The sequence below is a fragment of the Pteropus vampyrus genome, unplaced genomic scaffold (genome assembly GCF_000151845.1).
Source record: "Pteropus vampyrus isolate Shadow unplaced genomic scaffold, Pvam_2.0 Scaffold1000002048, whole genome shotgun sequence".
Classification (NCBI taxonomy): domain Eukaryota; kingdom Metazoa; phylum Chordata; class Mammalia; order Chiroptera; family Pteropodidae; genus Pteropus; species Pteropus vampyrus.
This window is the reverse complement of record NW_011916450.1, coordinates 92,424-112,254: the sequence shown is the minus strand read 5'-3', so window position 1 is coordinate 112,254 and position 19,831 is coordinate 92,424. Positions and strand designations below refer to the sequence as shown.

The window sequence follows — 19,831 nt, the reverse complement described above, 5'->3', positions numbered from 1 at the left end:
TCGACCCGGGCCTGGCGCCCCCTCCGGTGTCTGGGAGGAGAAGAACAGGCCGCCAGACAGGAGACAGGAATGCAGGTCAACTACAGGGGTGAAGCCCAGGGAAGAACACATGTGCCAGGAGCAGGTCAGCTCTGTGCCCCGTTCTGAGCAGAGGCCTCTCAGTGAGGGATGACCAGCTACTCTCAGGGAGAGCGAGGAGCCCATGTGCACAGAGCCCGTGGCCTGCAAGGGGCACGTGTCGGCACCTCTGTGGGGTTCAGGGGCCAAAGAGGACCATGGGTAGCCTCTTCCAGGGGAACCCACCTGTCGCGGGGCTGCAGCATCGGTCCCTCAGGCCCATCAGCATCCACCTATCTTTCTGGGGTCCAACGCCTAGCAAACCTCAGTCCTGGATTACACGTGTAGGATTCCCCAGTGTGTGCCAAGCCAGACTGTGGTCACCCACTCCAGGGTGTATATAGGTCAACAGGTAAAACACAGCGCTTCCCCCTGGTGAGGCAACTGCAACAGAGAGGCTGACTCCTGAGAGCAGCGCCCAGTGTCAGGGGCCGAGGCAGAAACTCAAGAAAGCCGGTGCCTGACGGAAAAACCCGTCACATAAGCCCACGTCCTCCTCCACCTCCGTGGGGTCAGTCAGGATCCAGTGTTTGCTGTGGGATCACAAGACCCCAGAGCTCTTGCCGTCACAACCACCTGCCTCACAGAGGGGCAATGCGAGGTCTTGAGGACAGGTGGCCGGCCCCATGTGACCACTGCTCACGGGCCATGTGACAGGTCATGTCTTCTCAAGGGCACAGCAGGCCCAGACTCAACGTTTGTGTCTGGATCGTTAGCCCACTCATTCTGGGAAACGCGACAGTACGTGGTGACTGGACGATCCAGAACCTGAATCAGGCGGGCCAGGCACTGAGCACTGACAATTGTCCTGGGGAATCAGCTGGCCTGGCCACGCACTCATGTTTCCCAGTGCAGGAGCCTCAGGGTGGAGCGGGGCCAGCGCTGAGTCACGCCTCAGAAGGCTTGCTGCTCGTATGGGCCATGCACAGGACAGCTGTTCAGAACGTGACCAAAGGCTCGGCTGTCTCGTGCCATATAACAAGCTCTTAAGTAGCTGGGGGTAGGACACCCCCAACTCTTTGCTAAATTTCTGAGCCCATTCCCCAGATCCCAAATTTTGCACATCTCGCCTAGGGGTCCGTGGACTTCTGGACAAGGACCCGATTCATCTAGGCTGTTCAGTGCACGACTGGTTGCCGAGACGGGGTGTTGCTCCCCGACGCCTCTTCCTGGAGAACCACCTGTCCAGCCGCTGACATTTCCTCCCTCCCTCTAATCAGGCTAAATGAATCTGGGAGATTCGCACATGAAAGGAGTCAAGAGTGGAAAAGTCAACCTGACTCTGTTGCCTCCTCTAGACCAAGAGTCTTTGAGACTCCCCACTGCACTCACCTGAAAGCTCTCACCTGTCCCCAGGGGCCCAGACATCAGACAGGCTATCAGGTACACCTTACCGCGATTCCCTCCTGAGAGCGGACGAAGCGGATCCCCAGGGCTTTGTAGGTACCAATGATTAGCCTCATTGTAGCTCGTGCCACAGGCAAATCGAACAGGGATTACATGCCAGTGAACGTGCAGCATAATTTTCAGTCCAATCATTTCACGTTTATAGAGAGAGGAATTGAATATTGTAAACATAGATGTATGAGTCCTTTAAAGGGCAAAAAATAAAAATTGTTTCTGATAGCTCTTCAAACTAAAAAGGAGGAATCTGTTAAGCGCGTCACAGGATATATTATAGTGTTGCACCTGCTAACCAAAAGATAAAAAAAAAAAATAACAAAATAAAAAGGCCTTTCAAAGTGAGGGCAATAGCATTTTCTCGAGACCAATAAGAATTGCTACTCAGGAAAGCACTGATTCGGGCGGGAGCCCTAGCAGTGTTAGGAGACAATGGCAGTGGGTAATTATAGGAAGGGGAAGGGAAACGATTACATTAGTAGGAGGAAGGCATTTCTATTGGTGCAGATAGCATAAGATAGTGATGTTCATTCTAAACAACATTTTACAAATTTCAGTCCAGTAGTCATAATAACTGCTTTCTTGTTATCTTTGCAAATCGTCCTTTGCCAAACAAGTTTGCTGAGGCCCAGCTCAAAAGTTATTTTGGGAAAGAAAAAGTTATTTTACCCTTTCTTTGACACTCCAAGATTTGAGGTAAAAGACATGCGGGGCAGTTCCTCTGGCACAGCAGCTCCATCTCCATTCAAAAGCGTCGCTGTTCATATTATGGTTCACACACCTGTGGGAGGGACTAACGAAGCCTTTGTACAGTTGGCAATGGGAGCTGACCACGGGATGAAAGTAAATGAAAGAACTGGTAGCACTGCCGCTTTCCAATCACACAATTAAAGATACAAATGGGAAACGGAGTTGACAACTGACCAGCACTTTTGTCTCATAAATCAACGGATCAACAACAACAAAAATGGCTGGGCTCGCTGTTTTCCTTGCATTTGTGCCAAGTAAACGTCAAAGATCTATATGCTTGGTCGCACACAACAACAACAACAACAACAAAACAACAAAAAAAACGGTGTTGAAATATTTAAAGTGTTGGTTCACTTTTTGAATCCCATGAGTCATCCTGAAACAATTGTGTGGACAGATACACCGATGGGGCAAAAGCAATGGTGGCAGAAATGCTGGCACCGTAACCCAGATCAAGGAGTGGCACCAAACTGTTCAACTAGGAACCGTATTCACTATCATACTCTTGCCGTAAAAGTGCCAGTTTCAGTTCAGGATGTTTTGGATGAAGCAGTAAAACTTATTTGTTAACTCTTGACCACTGAACTTGCATAGTTTCGATCATGTTTGATGAAATGGAACATACAAACACCACAAATCCGCATATCGAAGTGAATGGGAAAAAGAGTAGATCAGAGTGTGATAAAAAGGAAATCGCTAACATGGAAGATGGTTGCGAAGAGTTAGGTACGATGTAGCCCAGAAAAGAAAGAGTCAGAAAATATGAGAGAGGAGTTTATAGAAATAGGGTCTGCGGGCACCTTGATCATGGACTTCCAGCCTCCGGAACGGTGAGACATAAATGTCTGTTGTTTAAACCACCTAGTCTACGGTATTTTGTTATAGGAGCCAGAGACTACATAATGAGATGGTATAATATACATATGTTTGGAGCTCTAGCAGTAGAGACAAGAGAGGACGAGGAAAAGCGGCCTTGAGAAGATAATATTCTGTTTCAGAGTTGATGAAGAATGTGTGTTACCAGTTAATGAAGCAAAAGAGAGCATGTGGAGGATAGAAAAAGAAAATTTAACCGTCAAATAATCACACCTCTCGAAACTGTAGCACTCAAAAGACAATCTTAAAACAATTAGCAAGGAAGACAATCACCTGCAGTGAAAGGCTTATAAAAATGATGGCATAATTTTTGATAGCAACAACAAAAGGCTTATTAGATAGAATACTTTTTCAGAGCCGTGTAAGGAAAAGCACTGTATCTAGAACCGATTGCCTGTTACATTGTAATTTATGGAAGCTCGCCAACGAGAGAACTGGTAAATTATTTTTAATATGCCCTTAATCTTCTTCTTCCTGGAATTCCACAGAACCAGCCTTTTCTTTTTTATGCAAGCAGGCCTCCCGAGATAAACCATGCATTGGTAGGAATGTAAAATGGTGCGGCCCTTGAGGTTAACAACATGGAACGTCCTCAAAAAATTTTTCAAAATATAACAACCCACTTCTGGATATGTATCCAAAAGAATTCAAAGTAGGATCTCAAGGAGATATTTGTACATCGCATCATTGCAGCATTATTGCCAACCGCCAAGAGAAACCCAAATGTGCATTGACAGATGACTGGGTAAAGAAAATGTGATCTATACATACAATGGAATATTCTGAGCCTTGAAAGGAAGCAAGCCGTGTCACATGCTACAACATGGATGAGCCTCTAGGACACTACGCTAAGTGAAATAGGCCAGTCGCAAAAGGGCAAACACTATACGATTCCACTCACATGAAGTATCTAAGTAGTCAAAGTCATTGAAACAGAAAGTAGAAAGGTAGTAGTCAAGCCTGGGGGAGGAGGAGAAAGAATTAGTGTCTAAAGTGTATAGAGTTTCGGAGTTGACAGATGAAAAATTCCTGAAGATCTCTCGCACATCAATGAAAATATACTTAACGCTATCAAGCGGTAGACTTAAAGATGGTACGGATGCTTTTTTTTTTAAAGGAAGAATCATAGGCATACATTTTCATGACATGGGATTGTCGACAGAATTTTAGATACGACACCAAAAACGAAAGCAACGCAAGAAAAAATAAATAAATTGGGCTTCATCAGAAGTAAAGGCTTTTTTCCTTTTTTCCTTGATAGGACACTATCAAGAAAGTCATGGACAACTCACAGAATGGGAGACTACTTTTGCAAATCGTACGTCTGGAAAGACACTTTCACCTAGAATACATAAAGAGCTCTTACAACTCAATAATGAAAGACAAATCAACCAACTAAAAATGGGTAGTGAATGAATATGTCTTGCTCCAAAGAAGATACGCTAATGGCCAACAGACACACGAAAAGAAGCCGAACATCCAGGAAATTCAATCCCAACCCACCATGACAAAGAATGTGCGTTACCACCACTTTGGAACCATGAGGATGCTGACAAGTCTTGCTCCTGTATCACTGCGGTTTCCGCGGGATCCCATGGCTTCTTCGAGGAGGTTTATTCCCCGTGGTGAAGGAGGAGGGCTCTGGAGTCGACATGGCATGGTGCCAACCGGGCGGTCCCAGTTCCTGCTGTGCGGCCGGCACTTGGACCCCTGAGCTCCCTGAGCCCACTCTCCTCACAGAAAAATGGGTGAGACGCGACTCACTCCCAGGCTCTCTGTGGAGACCCAGGAGGCTACAAGGAAGTGGAGCACAGGAGAGCAACAAACCCATAGGGGCCAGCTCCACTTCTCTGTATGAGCGTCACCATTTCTTTGGAGCTTTGACGGGATGACATCGCCGTGTTCACAGATTCTGCTTCAGTCACTTACAGTAACTCCTTCCTGATTCCTACCTTATGCACCGTCCTTGCAAAGCATGATGTCAAGTTTGTTTCTCCGTTTCAAAGAAGGTCGGCTGCAATGAACATTTGAAACATTTCTTTCTTTTTCTTCCCATGGGGACTTACCCTAGAATTTTCCAAAGACTAATGTGCAAACCTCTACGAGATTCCATGTGGGCTATGAAGTCGGACTCAGACTTGGTTGGGACAGCGATGGACCTCGGTCGGCCTCCCTGTGCAGGCTCCGGGGGAAGATTCAGGGTTCACAGGACTCAGGGGTGGGGACAGCACAGGTTCTGCCTCCTCCTGGGAATGCCTCCTCCTGCAAACAAGGACTCCAGGGACAGAAAGCACCAGGCGAGTGAGGACAGGAGCCGAGACATCCGAGCACCAGGTGTGAACCCGATCATGATGACTCCCATCCTAGCCTGAGGGCCCGGCACACATGGGGGAAGACCAAGTACGCTGCCTTCAAACACGACTCACTCGGTGTTCCTAACAACGTGAGAGGGGGACGTGTTACCCTGTTTTACCACAAAGACCCCAAAAGCAGAGGAGTTGCAGGACTAAGGTGAACCAGTGAACGAAGGGTCCAGGCTCCCCCCCGTCACTCACCACACTTGCCGCCAGTACCTGCCACAAGCACCACCCTAGACAGGACACGGGGATGCTCAAACACAAGGGCCGCCAGCTTCTGGACCAGTCTGACGATGCAGTCTGAGTCTGGCACTACTTCTGAGCCCGCTTCTCTGTGTTGCGGCCCAGCTGGATAGGGAGCGAGGCAGCAGCTGGGGAAAGCATGGCCACGATGAGAAGTCGCCTTCACAAAGGGCCCAGGAGGTGCTGCCCGTGGCACGGGATGGGGGAAGGTGGTAGAGGAGGACCTGTGGGCCGACCTGCGATTCCATGGGAGACAGTAGGGGGCCCCGACATGAGTCCATTCACATCAAACTCTTTGAGGGGGCCAGTACTGGGCCAGGCCCCCTGTGTACCTGGGCGGCTCTAGCCCCATTCCATCGCTGCCGCTGTACCACCAGCCGGGGCCACAGCCTGGCGTGCTGGGCGGAGCCGGGGTCACACCTGGGGAGACTCAGCCTATCTAGACCCCACCTGGGCCAGATAAGGAATCAGAAGTTAGAACCCGGACTGGAGAGGAGGCGTAGGCCAAGAGAAGAGGGGAGTCAGGTCCAGGGCACGACTCCACGCGGAATCAGAGCATACGGCTGGGGCCAGGACGAGGCAGGAGATGGGTCTCCTTCCCTGGCGCAGCTCCTGCCCCTCACCACCTGGTCGTCTCACTCTGACAGCCAGGGTTCGGGTCCCCTGCTCTGAGCGTGCGGCCTGTACCAGTGCCCGCCACAGGGCAACCGAGGCCTCCCCTCCACTCAGCCTGGTTCCCAGGCACTCACAGCCCCAGGGCGCACACGCCTCGGTCCCCTCCCATGGACCCTGCTGGTTGTGCTGCGCTTGTGAAGCTTGCTCGCAGTTGGTTTAGTAGAGACTGTCTTACACGTGAATACTAATCTGTGTCGTCATCTAGTCACACAGGAGCCCAGCCAAGGTTGGGAGAGAGGGGACAGGAGCTGTGTGGTTCCTTGAGACCCGTGGACCCTGAGTCCGGTCCCTCAGGCCACAGCAGACGGTCTTCCTCCCTCAGTTGGGCACGGCTGTCACACAGATATTTGGCAAGAGACTTGGTAGCCTCCCCACCGTCACTTCCCGCCTTCAGGCTTTTAAGAGGTGCCCCATCACTCTCTGCTCAGCCCATTCCCCCTTGTTCCATCCTCACCGTCTCCACCGCCCTCCATATTCAGTCATCCCACTGAGACTGGAGGATGCTTCCCTTGCGAGGATGCACAGAGGCAGAGAGCGTGTCCCCGAGGCCAAGCCTTTTCCTCTCTGGTCATGCCGCCCACACAGGAATCCCTGGAAGAGCTGAGGATAGCCCTGTTGTCTGACCGCTTCCGGGAGGCAGAGAGAAGCTCCCTGAAGACAAGGGCTGACTCCAGTCCATTCTAGAAAACTGGTTAATGGTCCAGAGGGCTGAAAGACTCCAAAGCAGCTCCCCGCCCCTAGAGGTTTCAGAGTGCAGATGAAGATGGGAGAGGACCCAGGAGGCACCTCACCCAGCCTGGCCTTGGGAGCTTCAGTGATGGGAATGGTCCCTGGGGACAAGAGAGCCGTGTGCACCCAGGAGCAGTCTGGAGGAGTCCCCGTCAACCTGGATGGAGGAACTAGAGGGTAACCTGCGTATCCATAGGTCCGTGACCTTCCACATCCTTCCTTCCCCTCCGAGCCCCTCTCCATAGAGCAGCGCAGACCCGAATACGGAGACAGCGGCCCTCAGAGCGTTTTCTAGCAAAATCATCTTTATTTGTAATTTACACACAATGCCCCAAAGGTGCTGCTCCTACCCCCTATCCCCCCAGCCCCTCCCACCCCCAACCCCCCGCCCCAAGCCCCCACCAGACCCAACCTTACCCTGACCGACCCGCCCTCCCTTCCTGCCTCCCACGTCAGTAGTACCGCCATGACCAACCCCAGGATGAGGAGGAGCCCCTGGCTCCCGCGGGGGACAGCCAAGTCACATCTAGTATGGCCCCCTGGGGGCACCAGGAGGACACCCCAACGGGCCCTACGGGCTGCAGTGCCGCTTTCTCCTCCTCCCTGAGAGCAACGGGCCACACTTTCTCTTTTGAGGCTGTGAGGAGCGAACCAGCCCCAGAGCCAAAGCTTGCCTCCCAGAGACCCCAAGGTCGGCCCCCGAGAGGGGACTCTTCCCAGCAGGGGCCGGGCCTCCACCCAGAGCGCGCTTCCTGGACTTGGCAACTGGAGGGGCGGCTCGGCTGAGGCCTATTCTCTGAGGGGACAGGGACTGGGGAGCTCCCCGGGACCCCCGACTTCCAGGGAAGACAAGGCCAGAGGCAGAGACAGGACTCAGGGAGAACCCCCAGGGCAGCAGGCTCTTCTGAGAGTCCAAGAGGAAGGACAGGCTGGGCAGCTCCTCCTCCTCCTCACTGGACCAATCTGCTGGCCCGCGAGTCTTCCTGAAAGGAGCGGTCTCTCTGGGAATGGAAGCGTCCCTGGGTCCCAGGCCAGAGGAAGTGCGCCCGTGACCATGGGGAGCAGAGCGGCGCTGTGGAGCCCGGAGTGGTGGGGACTCCCGATGTCCTGAAGAGACAGCAAAGGCTTTGGGCCTGGACAGGTGGGCCTCTGCTGGACGGGGCCTTTCAGGGTCCTTGAAGTCAATCTCTGGAGGGCTGGCTTTGTCGCTGACCCCCTGCTGGGGGCCGTGGTCATGACTCTGAGCAACTCGGCCGGCCTCGGACTCAGGAGATCGTGAGTCCAGTCGTGGTGCACCGTGGCTCGCTGGGGCCTGCACACCCTCTTCCTCCCTCAAGGCCAGGAATCGTTTCTCTACCAGCTGGGAGGGAGGAGGGGGCCAGTGACTGCTCTGCACACGTGGTGGGGGGAGGGACGAGGAGTGGCATCGGAGAGAGGAGGGTAGGTGATGCCCCTGTGACTCGTGACTCGAACCCCAAGACAGGCCTGTGGCTCTCCTGCCATCATCCTGTGCTGTAGTCACAGCTTGCTGCCCCTCCCGTCCCCTGCTGGGCTCCCCATCCCTTCCTTCCTATCATCCTCTCCTTCCTACAGTCCTGCCCTTCCTGTCGTCCTGCACTGCACCCACCCCGGAGCTGGCCCTACAGGCAGGGGAGGGGTGGACAGAGGCACGTGCGCCCCTGCCTGGGGCCCTCCGTGCCCTGGTTTACCTGGGGCTCCCTCTCATGGTTCACCTGACCAGCCCCCTCCCAGGGTCTCTCCCTCCCTTGGTGCACCTGAGGTTCCCCACCCCCGATCTCCCTGGAGGCCCTCCTTCCCCTGTTCTACCTGGCTCCCCATCCCACCCGGGCTCACCTGGGGGTCCTCACACACCCCCTCCCCGGTCTATGGGGTTTCCTCCCTCCCTTGGCTCACCTGGCCAGGAGTGAGTGCTTCCTCCTGCTCCAACTCCTCAGCTAGGGCTAAGGGATCCAGTTGTGTTTCTGAGGAAAGCAATTGTTCCAGGAATCGGGGGTGAATGATTGCCTCCACCTGAGACAGAGGAAGAAACTGTGAGCATCCTGGGTAGGGTGTAACCTGTGAGTCAGCAGGACCTGGGGGAAAAGGGGCAAAGCAAAGACCCGCCACATCCTCGTGCAAGAGGGCACGGTCACCAGTACACACACACACACACACACACACACACACACACACACACACACACACACTCACACACTCATGCCCCCAACTCAGGAACAAAGAACAGAACTTGACCCCATTGGCCTGGGCAGAACCCAGGTCCGGGTGCTAGAGTGCCACTCCCTGGAACCTTCCAGACCCTGGAGCTCTGAGCCAGCCCACCTTGGTGACGAAGTCTTCCTGGGAACACAGCTCGTCGATGTAGCTCAGGAGACCCTGGTCCAGGTAGTCCCCGTCCTCTTCCTGCTGCGGCGCCTTTCTGTCCTCTTCCCCCGAGGCGGAGTGGGCCGGCCCCACCAGCCCGTCCATGATGTCCATGTACTCTCTCACAGCCTCAGCGGGGATCTCCTTTGGCGCCTTGGTCTCCCGAGGTCTCTGGCGTCTGTGTGGCTTCGGACGGGCAGGCTGCGCCCCGGGGATGGCCTTCCTGGCAGTGCACGCTGAGGCTGGGCGAGAGGAGGAGGGAGCATGAGGGGCTCCGGCTTCCACCTCCCGAGTGTGCGATGCTGAGAGCAGTGTTTGTGAGACATTGGCAAGGGTGCGGCCGGCTCAGGACCACCCGAAGCCCTGTGAAGCCCTGTGACCGTGGGAGGGGAGAGGTCGGAGGGGAGCATCGAAGGGAGTCACATGGAAAGAAGCGTGGAGCCACCGATTCTCCGAAGGGCCCCCATCCAGCCTGCTCCTCAGCAGACTTTACATTGGGTCCTTTGACAGGAAGGTGGGAGAAGGATTATGAAACTTAACCGGGTCCAGACCCTATGGTGACAAAGGGCGGCTGAGACCTCAGCTCCCATGGCTGTTGTGGTGGAAAGACAGCGCCCCCTTGAAGGAAAAGATCCGCGTGGGGACAGTGGCCTGCCCTGAGTCCCCGTGGCCTTTGGCCATGGGCTCCTGAGGGAACACGGTGCCGTACCTGGCTGCGGGCCCACCGCCGGTGCTGGGGGCACCCAAGGATCAGGCTTTGCTGGGGCCGGAGGAGCCAGGCCTTGCACCCCCTGCGTCCACTGCCACTGCTGAATCTGCATCTCCTCCTCTGCCTCAAACTCCATGAACCTGGTGGGGGGTGGGGGGGAAAGGGTGAGGAAGGCACAAGGGTGTACTGAGGAGGCCGGCCCAGAGCCCAGAAAAGGCAGCAGGTGATGGAGGGATCAGAGAGCAATTGCCTTGGGGATGTGGAGGCCCGGGCCACTGAGGAGGCAGGAGGCTGGCTGGTGGAGCACGTTCTCTGCACAGTGCTCCACCAGCCACAGTAGCTGGAGTCTGACCCCACTGGCTGGGCACGTCCCCCTGACCCTGTCCTGTCTCTTAATGTCGGGGCAAGGGTGGGTCAAGATCAGGGGAGGGCAGAGGTCACAAGGGAGGTAGGACAGAAGAACCCACGCTCTGAAGGGGAGGGAGGCTTCCGGTGGGGAGAAGGAACTCTGGGCTGTGGGGATACTATGCGGGCCAACAACCCTCTTCCCAACAGCCTCTGACGAGCACCACCACAGCCAGACCCTGACTGAAGTCCAGCCCAGTCCTTGGCCCGCAGCCCTCGAGACTCAGGACCCTGACTCACTTTTCTGCCATCTCGTAAAAGATCATCCGGTCAAAGTTGCTTCTGCGCTGCCATTCCTGCACGGCCCGCCACACTCCCTCCTCCAACGTCATGGTAGGCTTCAGGCGGGACAGGGACCGGAGCACTGGGCTGTAAGTCCGCAGGGTCAGTCAGGGCCTACAGCCCGGCCTCCACCCGCCTGACCCACCCAGCTCTGTGGAACACACCACGTGCCCCCCACAGCATCACCGAGCACAGGCAGGTGAGGGAGGAGGCTGGGTGTGCAGAGACAAGCATTCCCAGCTACTGCTGTTACTGCCTCACATTCACACCAGCCCATCAACCTGGACTTGAGGCCGACCGTCCACTCGCACCCTATAGATGGGACGCTTTGGCTCTGGGAGCGCTTTTCCTCTTCCAGATTGCCCTTTCATAGCAATAATCACTATCATTAATGAGGTGTGGCACGTGCCAGGCAATCTGCTGCCGCTTCACGGATTAACCCAATGCGTCTGTCCTCTAAATGAAGTAGAATTGTCCTCCCCTTTTTACGAGGGACCTGAGGGTGCTGAAGGACATGTCTCCCAGGGTCACAACTCTAGTAGGGGCCAGGCATGGCTGGGGGAAAGGTGTCAGTTGAGATAAAGCACCCGAGTAGATGTCATGAATGGGGCGTGTGACGCATGCTACCGAGAAGGTGCCTTCTCAGAGCGCGGACACCACCCTCAGACCTTGCTTCCAGTCTCCCAGGATGAGGCAACCCGCATGCCCATCCCACGTTCCTCTCCACGTGAAAGCTCCAGACGAGCTCCCGTGCCCCTGCCGAGCGCACTCACATGAGAAAGCAGGAAAGAGCTTCCGCATCGGGACTCTGGGGAAGGTGCTGCCGGGCCAGGACCTTGAAACGCTGCCAACGACGGAAGTTCTCATAAACGCTCTTGGGGTTGCAGGAGTCATCCGGCGAGGCCTTGCACTGGGAGGTGGCCATGCCACCCTCCCTGGAAGCCCCACTTGGCCATGGCCCGGCGTTCACTGGCGGGACGCCAGGGGCCAGCTGGGCAGCTGGTGGGGGAGCTTCAGGAGGAAGGCCTAGGGGCCAGCCTCCCTCGACAGCCTGGGTGCCCCCAATGGCCGGGGTGGGCATAACGGGCTCCACTGCAGAGGCTGCCAAGAAGAGGGGTGCAGGACACGCAGCACCCCCATGGAGGGTTCCTGGAGCACTCCAGTTGAGTGGGGCCTGCGTAAGGACCAAGGTCTGAGTCTGGGCGGGCTCTGCTCGCCCCACTTCTGACTTGACCTGGACAATGATGTTGCAAGCTCCAGTCCCACCGGAGCCATGACCGGCATCTCTTGCCACCAAAGGCATCCCAGGGAAAGCCGGCAGCACCTGGGGATGGCCAGGAAGAAATGACGGGGCCATGAGGGGCGGCAGGTGCTGCTCCCAGGGTGGCCGGTATGCGGGGCCAGGCATGGGTGGGGGAAAGGGCAGTGCCATGAAAGGAGACATGGAAGCACCGGGGTTCACGGTCACAGCCGGTCCGAGTACTGCACATGCTGTTGAGACAAAGGAAAAGGGTGAATGGAGTAGGAGAATCAGCAAACAGGACCGAGGAGCTCTGGGCCCCCTTTAACCCCTGGGGAATCAGAGTGATGAGTAGTCTCTACAGGTAAGGACCAATCGGACGGGGAACTGCAAGTTGCAAATGTCCTCAAGTGGTTTTCATGCTCCGACCTCAGGCTGAGAATTATTCCGCTGGAGCGCTTGCTTGCCATTCACCAAGGCTCCCTGACCACTGCCTGCCGAGAAGAAACGGCCCCAGCCAGTGCCGACTCTGAGAGAGCCTCCCTGAGGATTCCCTTACACCTGACCCTGCTGGCCTCAGAGTCTGTCTCCCAAGACATGGAACAGGCCGGACACCTGTCCTGTGGAAAACGCCCCTAGGCAGACACACTAGCAGGTAGGGACAATCTCCAAGGTAAGGTCTAGGCACCGTAACGGCCTTTGTGAACAGGCAGTGTCTCAAATATTAGGATCCCATCTCCTCCTCAGTCTTCCTTTTCCTGATGCTCCAACATACATCACTCTCTTTCTTTACTGGCCTAACACAACAAAATCAAAACGCCTGAGTAATACTCTCTCCACGAGACAGCACCACGAACCCAGATATAAGTCCCCTAACAAAGCAGCCTAGTGGGCATCTCAAAACCAACCACAGCCAGCACTTAATATGGGCCAGGTGCTGCCACTCAGTCCCCACTGCTCAGAGTCACTGCCACCACTCAGGAGTTCCGTTCCCAGGAGAGGGATCTGTCAAGTCGGCATTCTGTCCCTTAGACACGGCCATTTCACAGCCAGCAATGGCTGCAGAGGATTAGAAAAGGGCCAGGGAATGGAGAGCAGTGGGGCCGTCAGTGGAGGTTTCCACTAAGTCCCATAGCTACTGTTAGATTGGTCGTGGGGCTGCGGACTCTCTGTGGTCCTTCCCCTTACAGCTCCCAACGACAGCAAGTGAAGATGCAGTACGGAAGCGAGACGCAGTGTGAGCCAGGTGTCAGTGGGATGATGTGGTCTGGAACCCACGCAGGCCCTGGGCCAGGAGAACCAGGAACACACCACGTGCACCTAATTAATTAATCAGGACAGGTGTCCTAGGATGTTGAACAATAACACGGAAGATCATCTTCCTGCTTCTGTGCTACTCTCCTTGCTCCCTTTAAAAAGGAACCGGCCCTCAGAGACGTTCCACAGGAAAGCCCAACCGCACTCCACCTCAGTTCCCTGGCCATGAAGTAGTGACGTGGCACATGGGCAAACTGTCATCTCAAAGGTAAAGCGCAGGGCTGAAAGGCTGCCCTGAGATCCACGACAATATGAAGTAGGTCTGAGGAGCTGAGTTTCCACACAGGGAGAAGTTACCTGGCCACCCTGCCCCTGATGAATCCAAGACAACAGCTATCTGGGCTGGGGAGAAGTGAGCTCTGGGCTGGGAGGAGTAGAGAAGCTCTGGGCTGCGGCAGTTAGAGCACCTTCCAGCCTAGCTCGCGGGGAGGACATTTCACTGTAGACTTGGCCACAGACAGCCGCACTGGACAACTTTCTGGCTAAGACCACCTCTCGCCACTGTCCCCATTAGATCTAGTATACTCAGTTCAAATCCCTTAGAAAGCTATCGTGGGGCAAGCTCCAGGGTCCCGAAGAACAGGACAGGGGCTGGGTTTTTCCCCGTGACACTCCCTGTGCCACCGCCACGACATAGCCCCCTGTTCCCCACACACGCGCAGGTCAAAATGGCTAGTCTCCCCTCTAGAAAGAATCAGTGTGCCCGCTGCCATCCTTTCTCCGGACCCAGGCGTTTCCCCTGAGTCGTCCTGATCCACCCCTTAGGAGCCCTCCTGTCCAGTGCCGGCCCAGGTTTCCATTAGCTTCCAGCCTCCCCAGGCGACGTGTCCCTGGAGGTCCAGCGCTCTCTCCTTCCTCCACTCAGCCCAAATGATGGTTCCCCAACCCAAACCACGTCACACTTATATCCCAAGCATTCGAAGGACAGCAGAGTCTCTAAAACTCACCCCCCTCCAGCCTACAGGCTTACCTCCTTTAGAAGCCATCCCCGCAGGCTGAGGGATTGCCCACCGCTGTCCAGTAGCCTCCAAACTGAGAAAGGTGAGGTCCAGGACCAGGAGAGTGACCTGCTCCAGCGGATGGTCACCATCAAGTAAAGGAGGGAAAAGTTTGAATCTAAACAGTGGAACGTTGGTCTCAAGACATTCCGCAGCGGGGGAGGGGCGGAGGGCAGGTAGGCCTGGGTGGGGGTGGGGAGGCATTCCATGAAGGCCTCTGGCAGGTAGGCAAGAACCACAAGTTCATTTCAAACTATACAGTGGCAACGAGGTTGGTGTGCGCCTCTGCAGGAAATCTGTAAATTGTCTTTTTCAGATTCACACGCAAAGGTTTTACTTGATGTTCCCTTCGTTTCAATTCTTAATTCACCTACCCAGCGTTGCGTCCCTCGGCCTTCTTCCTACCTGGCTCTTGGCCGACTCCAACACGGGCTACCCTTTCTGACAAAATCCAGAACGGATAGTCTGGTAAATGCATGGGTCCTTACGGCCACACGGGGCCCGGTGTTTGAAATTAGGCCCGGCTCAGCACACCCAGCACCTTGGGTGGCTGGGCGCTCATCAGTCTTCAGGAAGCAGTCCGGTGGCCCCGAGTACCATCCGGTGCTGGAGGCTCTGCAGACTCCAGCAGGCCCAGCCTTACTCACGAACCGCTTTGCTCAAGTCTATCGAAGGAAGGCCCTGCAGCCTACACGTCCAAGACCAGAAATCACTGCTTTCTGTTTCAAAGAGTGTTGTGAGCTTAAACATTGAGATTTTTTACATTTTAAACAATTTTAATGTAACATTTAAACAAGCAATACCTTTGCAGATTTCAAGGTCAGATTTCAAGTGTACCAAACGCAAAATGCAATGATGGGTCTTCCACCCACCTCTTTCTTACCCACAGGAATCCAGTGTTGTCCGTTTCCTTTAATTCTTTCCAGAGATGTATTAAGCGACTAAAAGCAAATGCAATCCATTTTTATTTTTTAAAGAAATGCCCTCACTTTTTTTCCGGTGAAAAATTAACGCGGGCTCCAACATTCTGCAGATTTGTATAATGATTGCCTTTCTACTGGTAATATGGCTCCTCTTTGTACATCTGGAGGCTAGATTCCTAGAACAAGAATTTCTACCGCCCCTTAAAATTCAAACTACATGAAAACTTAGGTGGCCACATTTAGCACATAATGGACGCGCAACGGAATTCAAATTCCAGAGCAGCGATGAATTTGTTTTTAGTATAATTCTGTCCCGTGCAATACTTTTGATATACTTTTGCGGCAAATTTGTTTGCTCTTTGCTGAAATTTACATTTAACTTCGATCCTATATTTTATTTTACCTGGCGATTCTCCAAAAGAAGTAAGAGATTAAGCTATTTTTAGTTACTCACTCCTGTGAAAGAGAACTTGGAGTAAAGAGACTTGACTGTGTATCCTGGTTCTACTACAAAACACAGTAGCATACACCACATGCTCTCTGGATGATATGGAATGTGGAGGAGCCATCGTACAGCACTGAATGCCTAGGCCTGGTGGCAATAAAGACAGAAGGAAGGGATGGGAAAGCAGAAAACCTTCTCCTTCCATAGGTTAATGGGGCCTAATATCTTAAGGTTTAGTTCCTCCCGGATGCTGAAAACCCACTACACATACACCTCGAGACAAAGGCAGAATGCTGTTCTCCATGTGCAATCATCATTCACGCAAGCCTGCTTTCTTAAGTCGTAGCTGGCCAGTCTGATCCTGGAAACCCTGATCGTGGGCTTCCAAAATTCCTGTCTGCCTCATATACCCTTACTCTTTGGAATCTAGGCTCTCCATGGCATGTGGTCCCTCGTGCATGGGAATCATGGTAGCACCTCTTAAAAAACTTGTTTGACTCTTAGTTTCATATTATTTATAAATGTTAGATTATCACGGTCAAAATGATATAAAAGAGCATTTGTGTTGTGTGTCGTGACAGGAGAGGATTGTCAGGAAACTGGTCAAGGGAGCTGAGGGGCGACAACTTCAGAGCAACCAAATCTTTGGGAGACAAGCTTCATTCCTACTGATGGGTGAGTGTTGGAGCGGGAAGATAGATTTAGGGGCACTGTTCCACAATCTGAACATTCGCTGAGAAGGACCCCTGTTGGCGTTTAAGATGTTCAACTTGCCCTTTACACGGAAGAGTAGACTCAAAAGAAGATGAGGTGAGGTGAGAGCAGTTCAAGCAAAATCGTGAACTTCCTTTCAAAGACCTACTGCTGGGACTTGAAGAAAATTAACAACTTGAAGATATTTCTCAGGGCTTGAGCTTTTTTCACAGGGAATCCTGTTGAGGCAAAATATTGTTCTCAGGCACTCACTCGAGAATGGGAGGCTTTCTCGTTGCTTCCTGCCTTTGTCCAGTCAGTCAACCAACTATTAGAAGAGTCTCCCTCATGCCTCTGACAGAATTAGAATGAGTCTTCTCGGGACCGCTGCTACGAAAATTGCATTGGGGAAAAATGATCTGATTCCAATACTGTAGTCACTTTTGTATTACATCGAAGTCCAAGACTCAAGAAGCAAATAGAATTAAATTATCTCAAACGGAATTTGAGAAGGCTGGTCATGCAAGGCAACATCTAAAAGTGCTTTGGACCTGATTTCTGAGTATTCCTACAGAAAGTTCAACGGCGGGCATTTAGTGCATAGAGAAAACATCTCTGGATATGGCCTCAGAAAGCACCTTCCGCCTCATCAGGGACCACTGAAAGAATGTTGAGATACCATGTTTGTGGGGTTTTCAGTCCATGCACTTGGAGAAGCTCAGAGCTATCGGATGTGAGTGGTCTTCAGAGTTATCCTGTGGCGAGAGAAATGCTCTAATCTTGTTAATGACCAGAAAGAGGATCTGAAGATTGCATTTTTCTTTGGAACATATGACAAACTCAAGTCAGTGCATCGATTCTGCTAAATAAACATATATACTCGCCAACAGAAAATGTGCAAAATAATACAAAAAGGGAGGGGAGGGTAAAATTGTTTCCATACTACCTGCTGTGACAACGGAAACTGGCCGGGAGTGCCAGGTCTTTATCAATGCTTTAAGAAAAACCGTGCAAAAGTAACACCTGTGAATCATCGTTTATCGGAAACCTCCATGTACTCAATATATACACTAAGAGAAACAACCTTGTGCAGTAAATGCGTTAATAGAGTCAGAGGAAAGTATCCCTTAAGAGTGTTTTCCAGGTCTGAAATTCTTTGCCAGAATTATTTAATGGAAATTTCAGACTTGCTAGGAAAAAAGATCTATTATTTTTGGAAACCACGGATATGCAATCCAAAGGGCATGAAAGCGCTTGCGTCAAATTGAGGATGCGCACTTTAGGTAGACCTCTCCAAAGCTCTTTCAGGAGGGTCGTATTTAAGTGCATAGATTGCACTTGAGCAATTTTAAGATCCTAAGTGTTTATTTCACACGCGCTGGTTTTCACGAGGGATGGCCAGGGATGGCCACGGAAACTTCACAGGAGGAGGCCCCTCCACAGAAGCTTCGCAGAGAACCCCGAACCTCCATTCTTTCCTCGCTTGTACAGACAGCCGAGGGCAGTTCCCGAGTGCCTCGGGCCCACACGCATGCGCGCGTCTCCGGGCTGCGTCTCTCGTGCGCCTGGCCCACGGTCCTGCAACTGCTCCCAGGGTCCGTTGCGGCGGTTCGCGGAGGGAGAAGCGCATGCGCCTGCCGGTATGGCGGGGCCCCAACGGCCGTCCTGGCTGGGTCCGGGCCTCCTGTGGCGGCCTCCAAGGTCGGTTAAGTGAATGCGATGGTCGTGGATGCGAGGACCATCCACACCTCAGGTGTCGCTGCTGTTGACTGTTGGTCTCAGTGTGTGCTGTTTCCATCCGGGGTCTGTGTGGGGAGATGCCCCACAGAGTGAGTGCATGTCCCTACACAGCTCACTTCGGTGGTGTTTACACCGCGGAATTGGCACCACTGGGAACGGGCTTCATGGACGGTTTAGTGATTGCGGGGCCTCCAGTGGGGTCTACTAGTGTGTGTGAGCTGTTAAACTCTATGGGGGAGGAGGAGGTCCGTCTGTGTCTGCCGCATTCTGAAGAATACAAGAGTTAGAGAGCAAGTCTTCCGAATTTGAAAACTGTCATCCCGTTCAGCAAAAATTAGGTCATTAAAAATGATAGGCACTGAGTGCAACTCTCACATCCTCAGTTCACTGTTGTCCTCTTTCTTAACATGAAAATAGCAATTAACGTGTATGTTCACATGGCGCTCTTTTCAGCGAGTGAGCGACTCTGCTCGATGCGGTAGTAATGAGGCTGAGTCAAACCGACATGGAATTGCAACCCTAGGTGGGTTAGTGATGCAAGAGTTCAGCAAAGATCAACAGAAGCATGATCCACGCTTACTTTAGAGTGAGCTGATATGGGTGCTTAATCTTTGCCAGCATACCCCTGCAAGGGCATTTGGGGCTGAAGGTGGTTTATGTTTGAATACTGGGTGAGTGAAGATCTGTGTGGGTGTGTTCGTAGTGTGAGGGGCGTGTGTTCATGGGTTGTGTTTCAGTGTGTGTGTTTAAGGGTGTTGTGTGCTTGTTTTGGGACATGAGTAAGTTGTGAGTTGGGTATATCTAGAAATGGGATGTTCTGGTGTGTATTTGTGGATCTCCTGGCATTGTAGAACTTGAATGTGGGTGGTTTCCTGCATGTCATTATTTGGGCGTCTGTTGGGGATGTGTTTTCATGATCCTGGTTTGAGGTTCATTTGTGCATTTATAGAGTTGGTGGGAATCTGATGAGTATATTTATATGTGCGGGTTGGTGATGTCTACGTGAATGTTTGGGGTAAGTGGAGGTCATGAGTGTTTTTTTGAGAGTGGGTGAGATTGAGTTTATTTAGACCATTCCAGACGTAAGTCTGATACACTCGAGGTGTTAGGATTATGTATTTGTAATTTAGAATATTGGGAATGTGTGTTTGTGTGTGCACACGTGTGTTCTGAATGTTGGAAATTTGTGTGTCTAGTGGTGGGTTTGGAAGGTTTAGCTGCATGTGCATATTGGCAATTTGGAAAAAGTGCTTGCATATATTATTTTTGATGTAGGGCCATTTTTTGGCTTATATTTGAAATGAGAAGGGTCCTTTATATATGTTCAGTGTGTGCTGCATGATTATGTATGTTTTTGGTGATTTTCAGGAATTGTATGTACTCGTGTGTGTGTTGGCAGATCTATCACTATTTTTGGGGAAGATGCTATGTCATAGATGTGCAGATGATTGGTGGTGTGTGGTTTATATGATTCTGTATTTTGGAAGATAGTGGGGTTATTTCAGTGTGAGTATTTGGGAGTGTGGGATTTTGTAGATGCAGGTAGTGT

General features: G+C 52.6%; 1 protein-coding gene across 1 annotated transcript; it reads right to left on the bottom strand.

Moving 5' to 3' along the window:
* Positions 1 to 7,719: 7,719 nt before the first annotated feature.
* LOC105311215 (NUT family member 2G) lies at positions 7,720 to 14,469 on the bottom strand. The gene is made up of 7 exons (XM_011387228.1): positions 14,454 to 14,469; positions 11,700 to 12,417; positions 10,885 to 11,013; positions 10,240 to 10,379; positions 9,489 to 9,772; positions 9,063 to 9,179; positions 7,720 to 8,508 (listed from the first exon to the last, which is right to left on the bottom strand). The coding sequence occupies exons 1-7, from the start codon at positions 14,467 to 14,469 to the stop codon at positions 7,720 to 7,722; spliced, it is 2,193 nt and encodes a 730-aa protein (XP_011385530.1).
* Between the last annotated feature and the right edge of the window lie 5,362 nt (positions 14,470 to 19,831).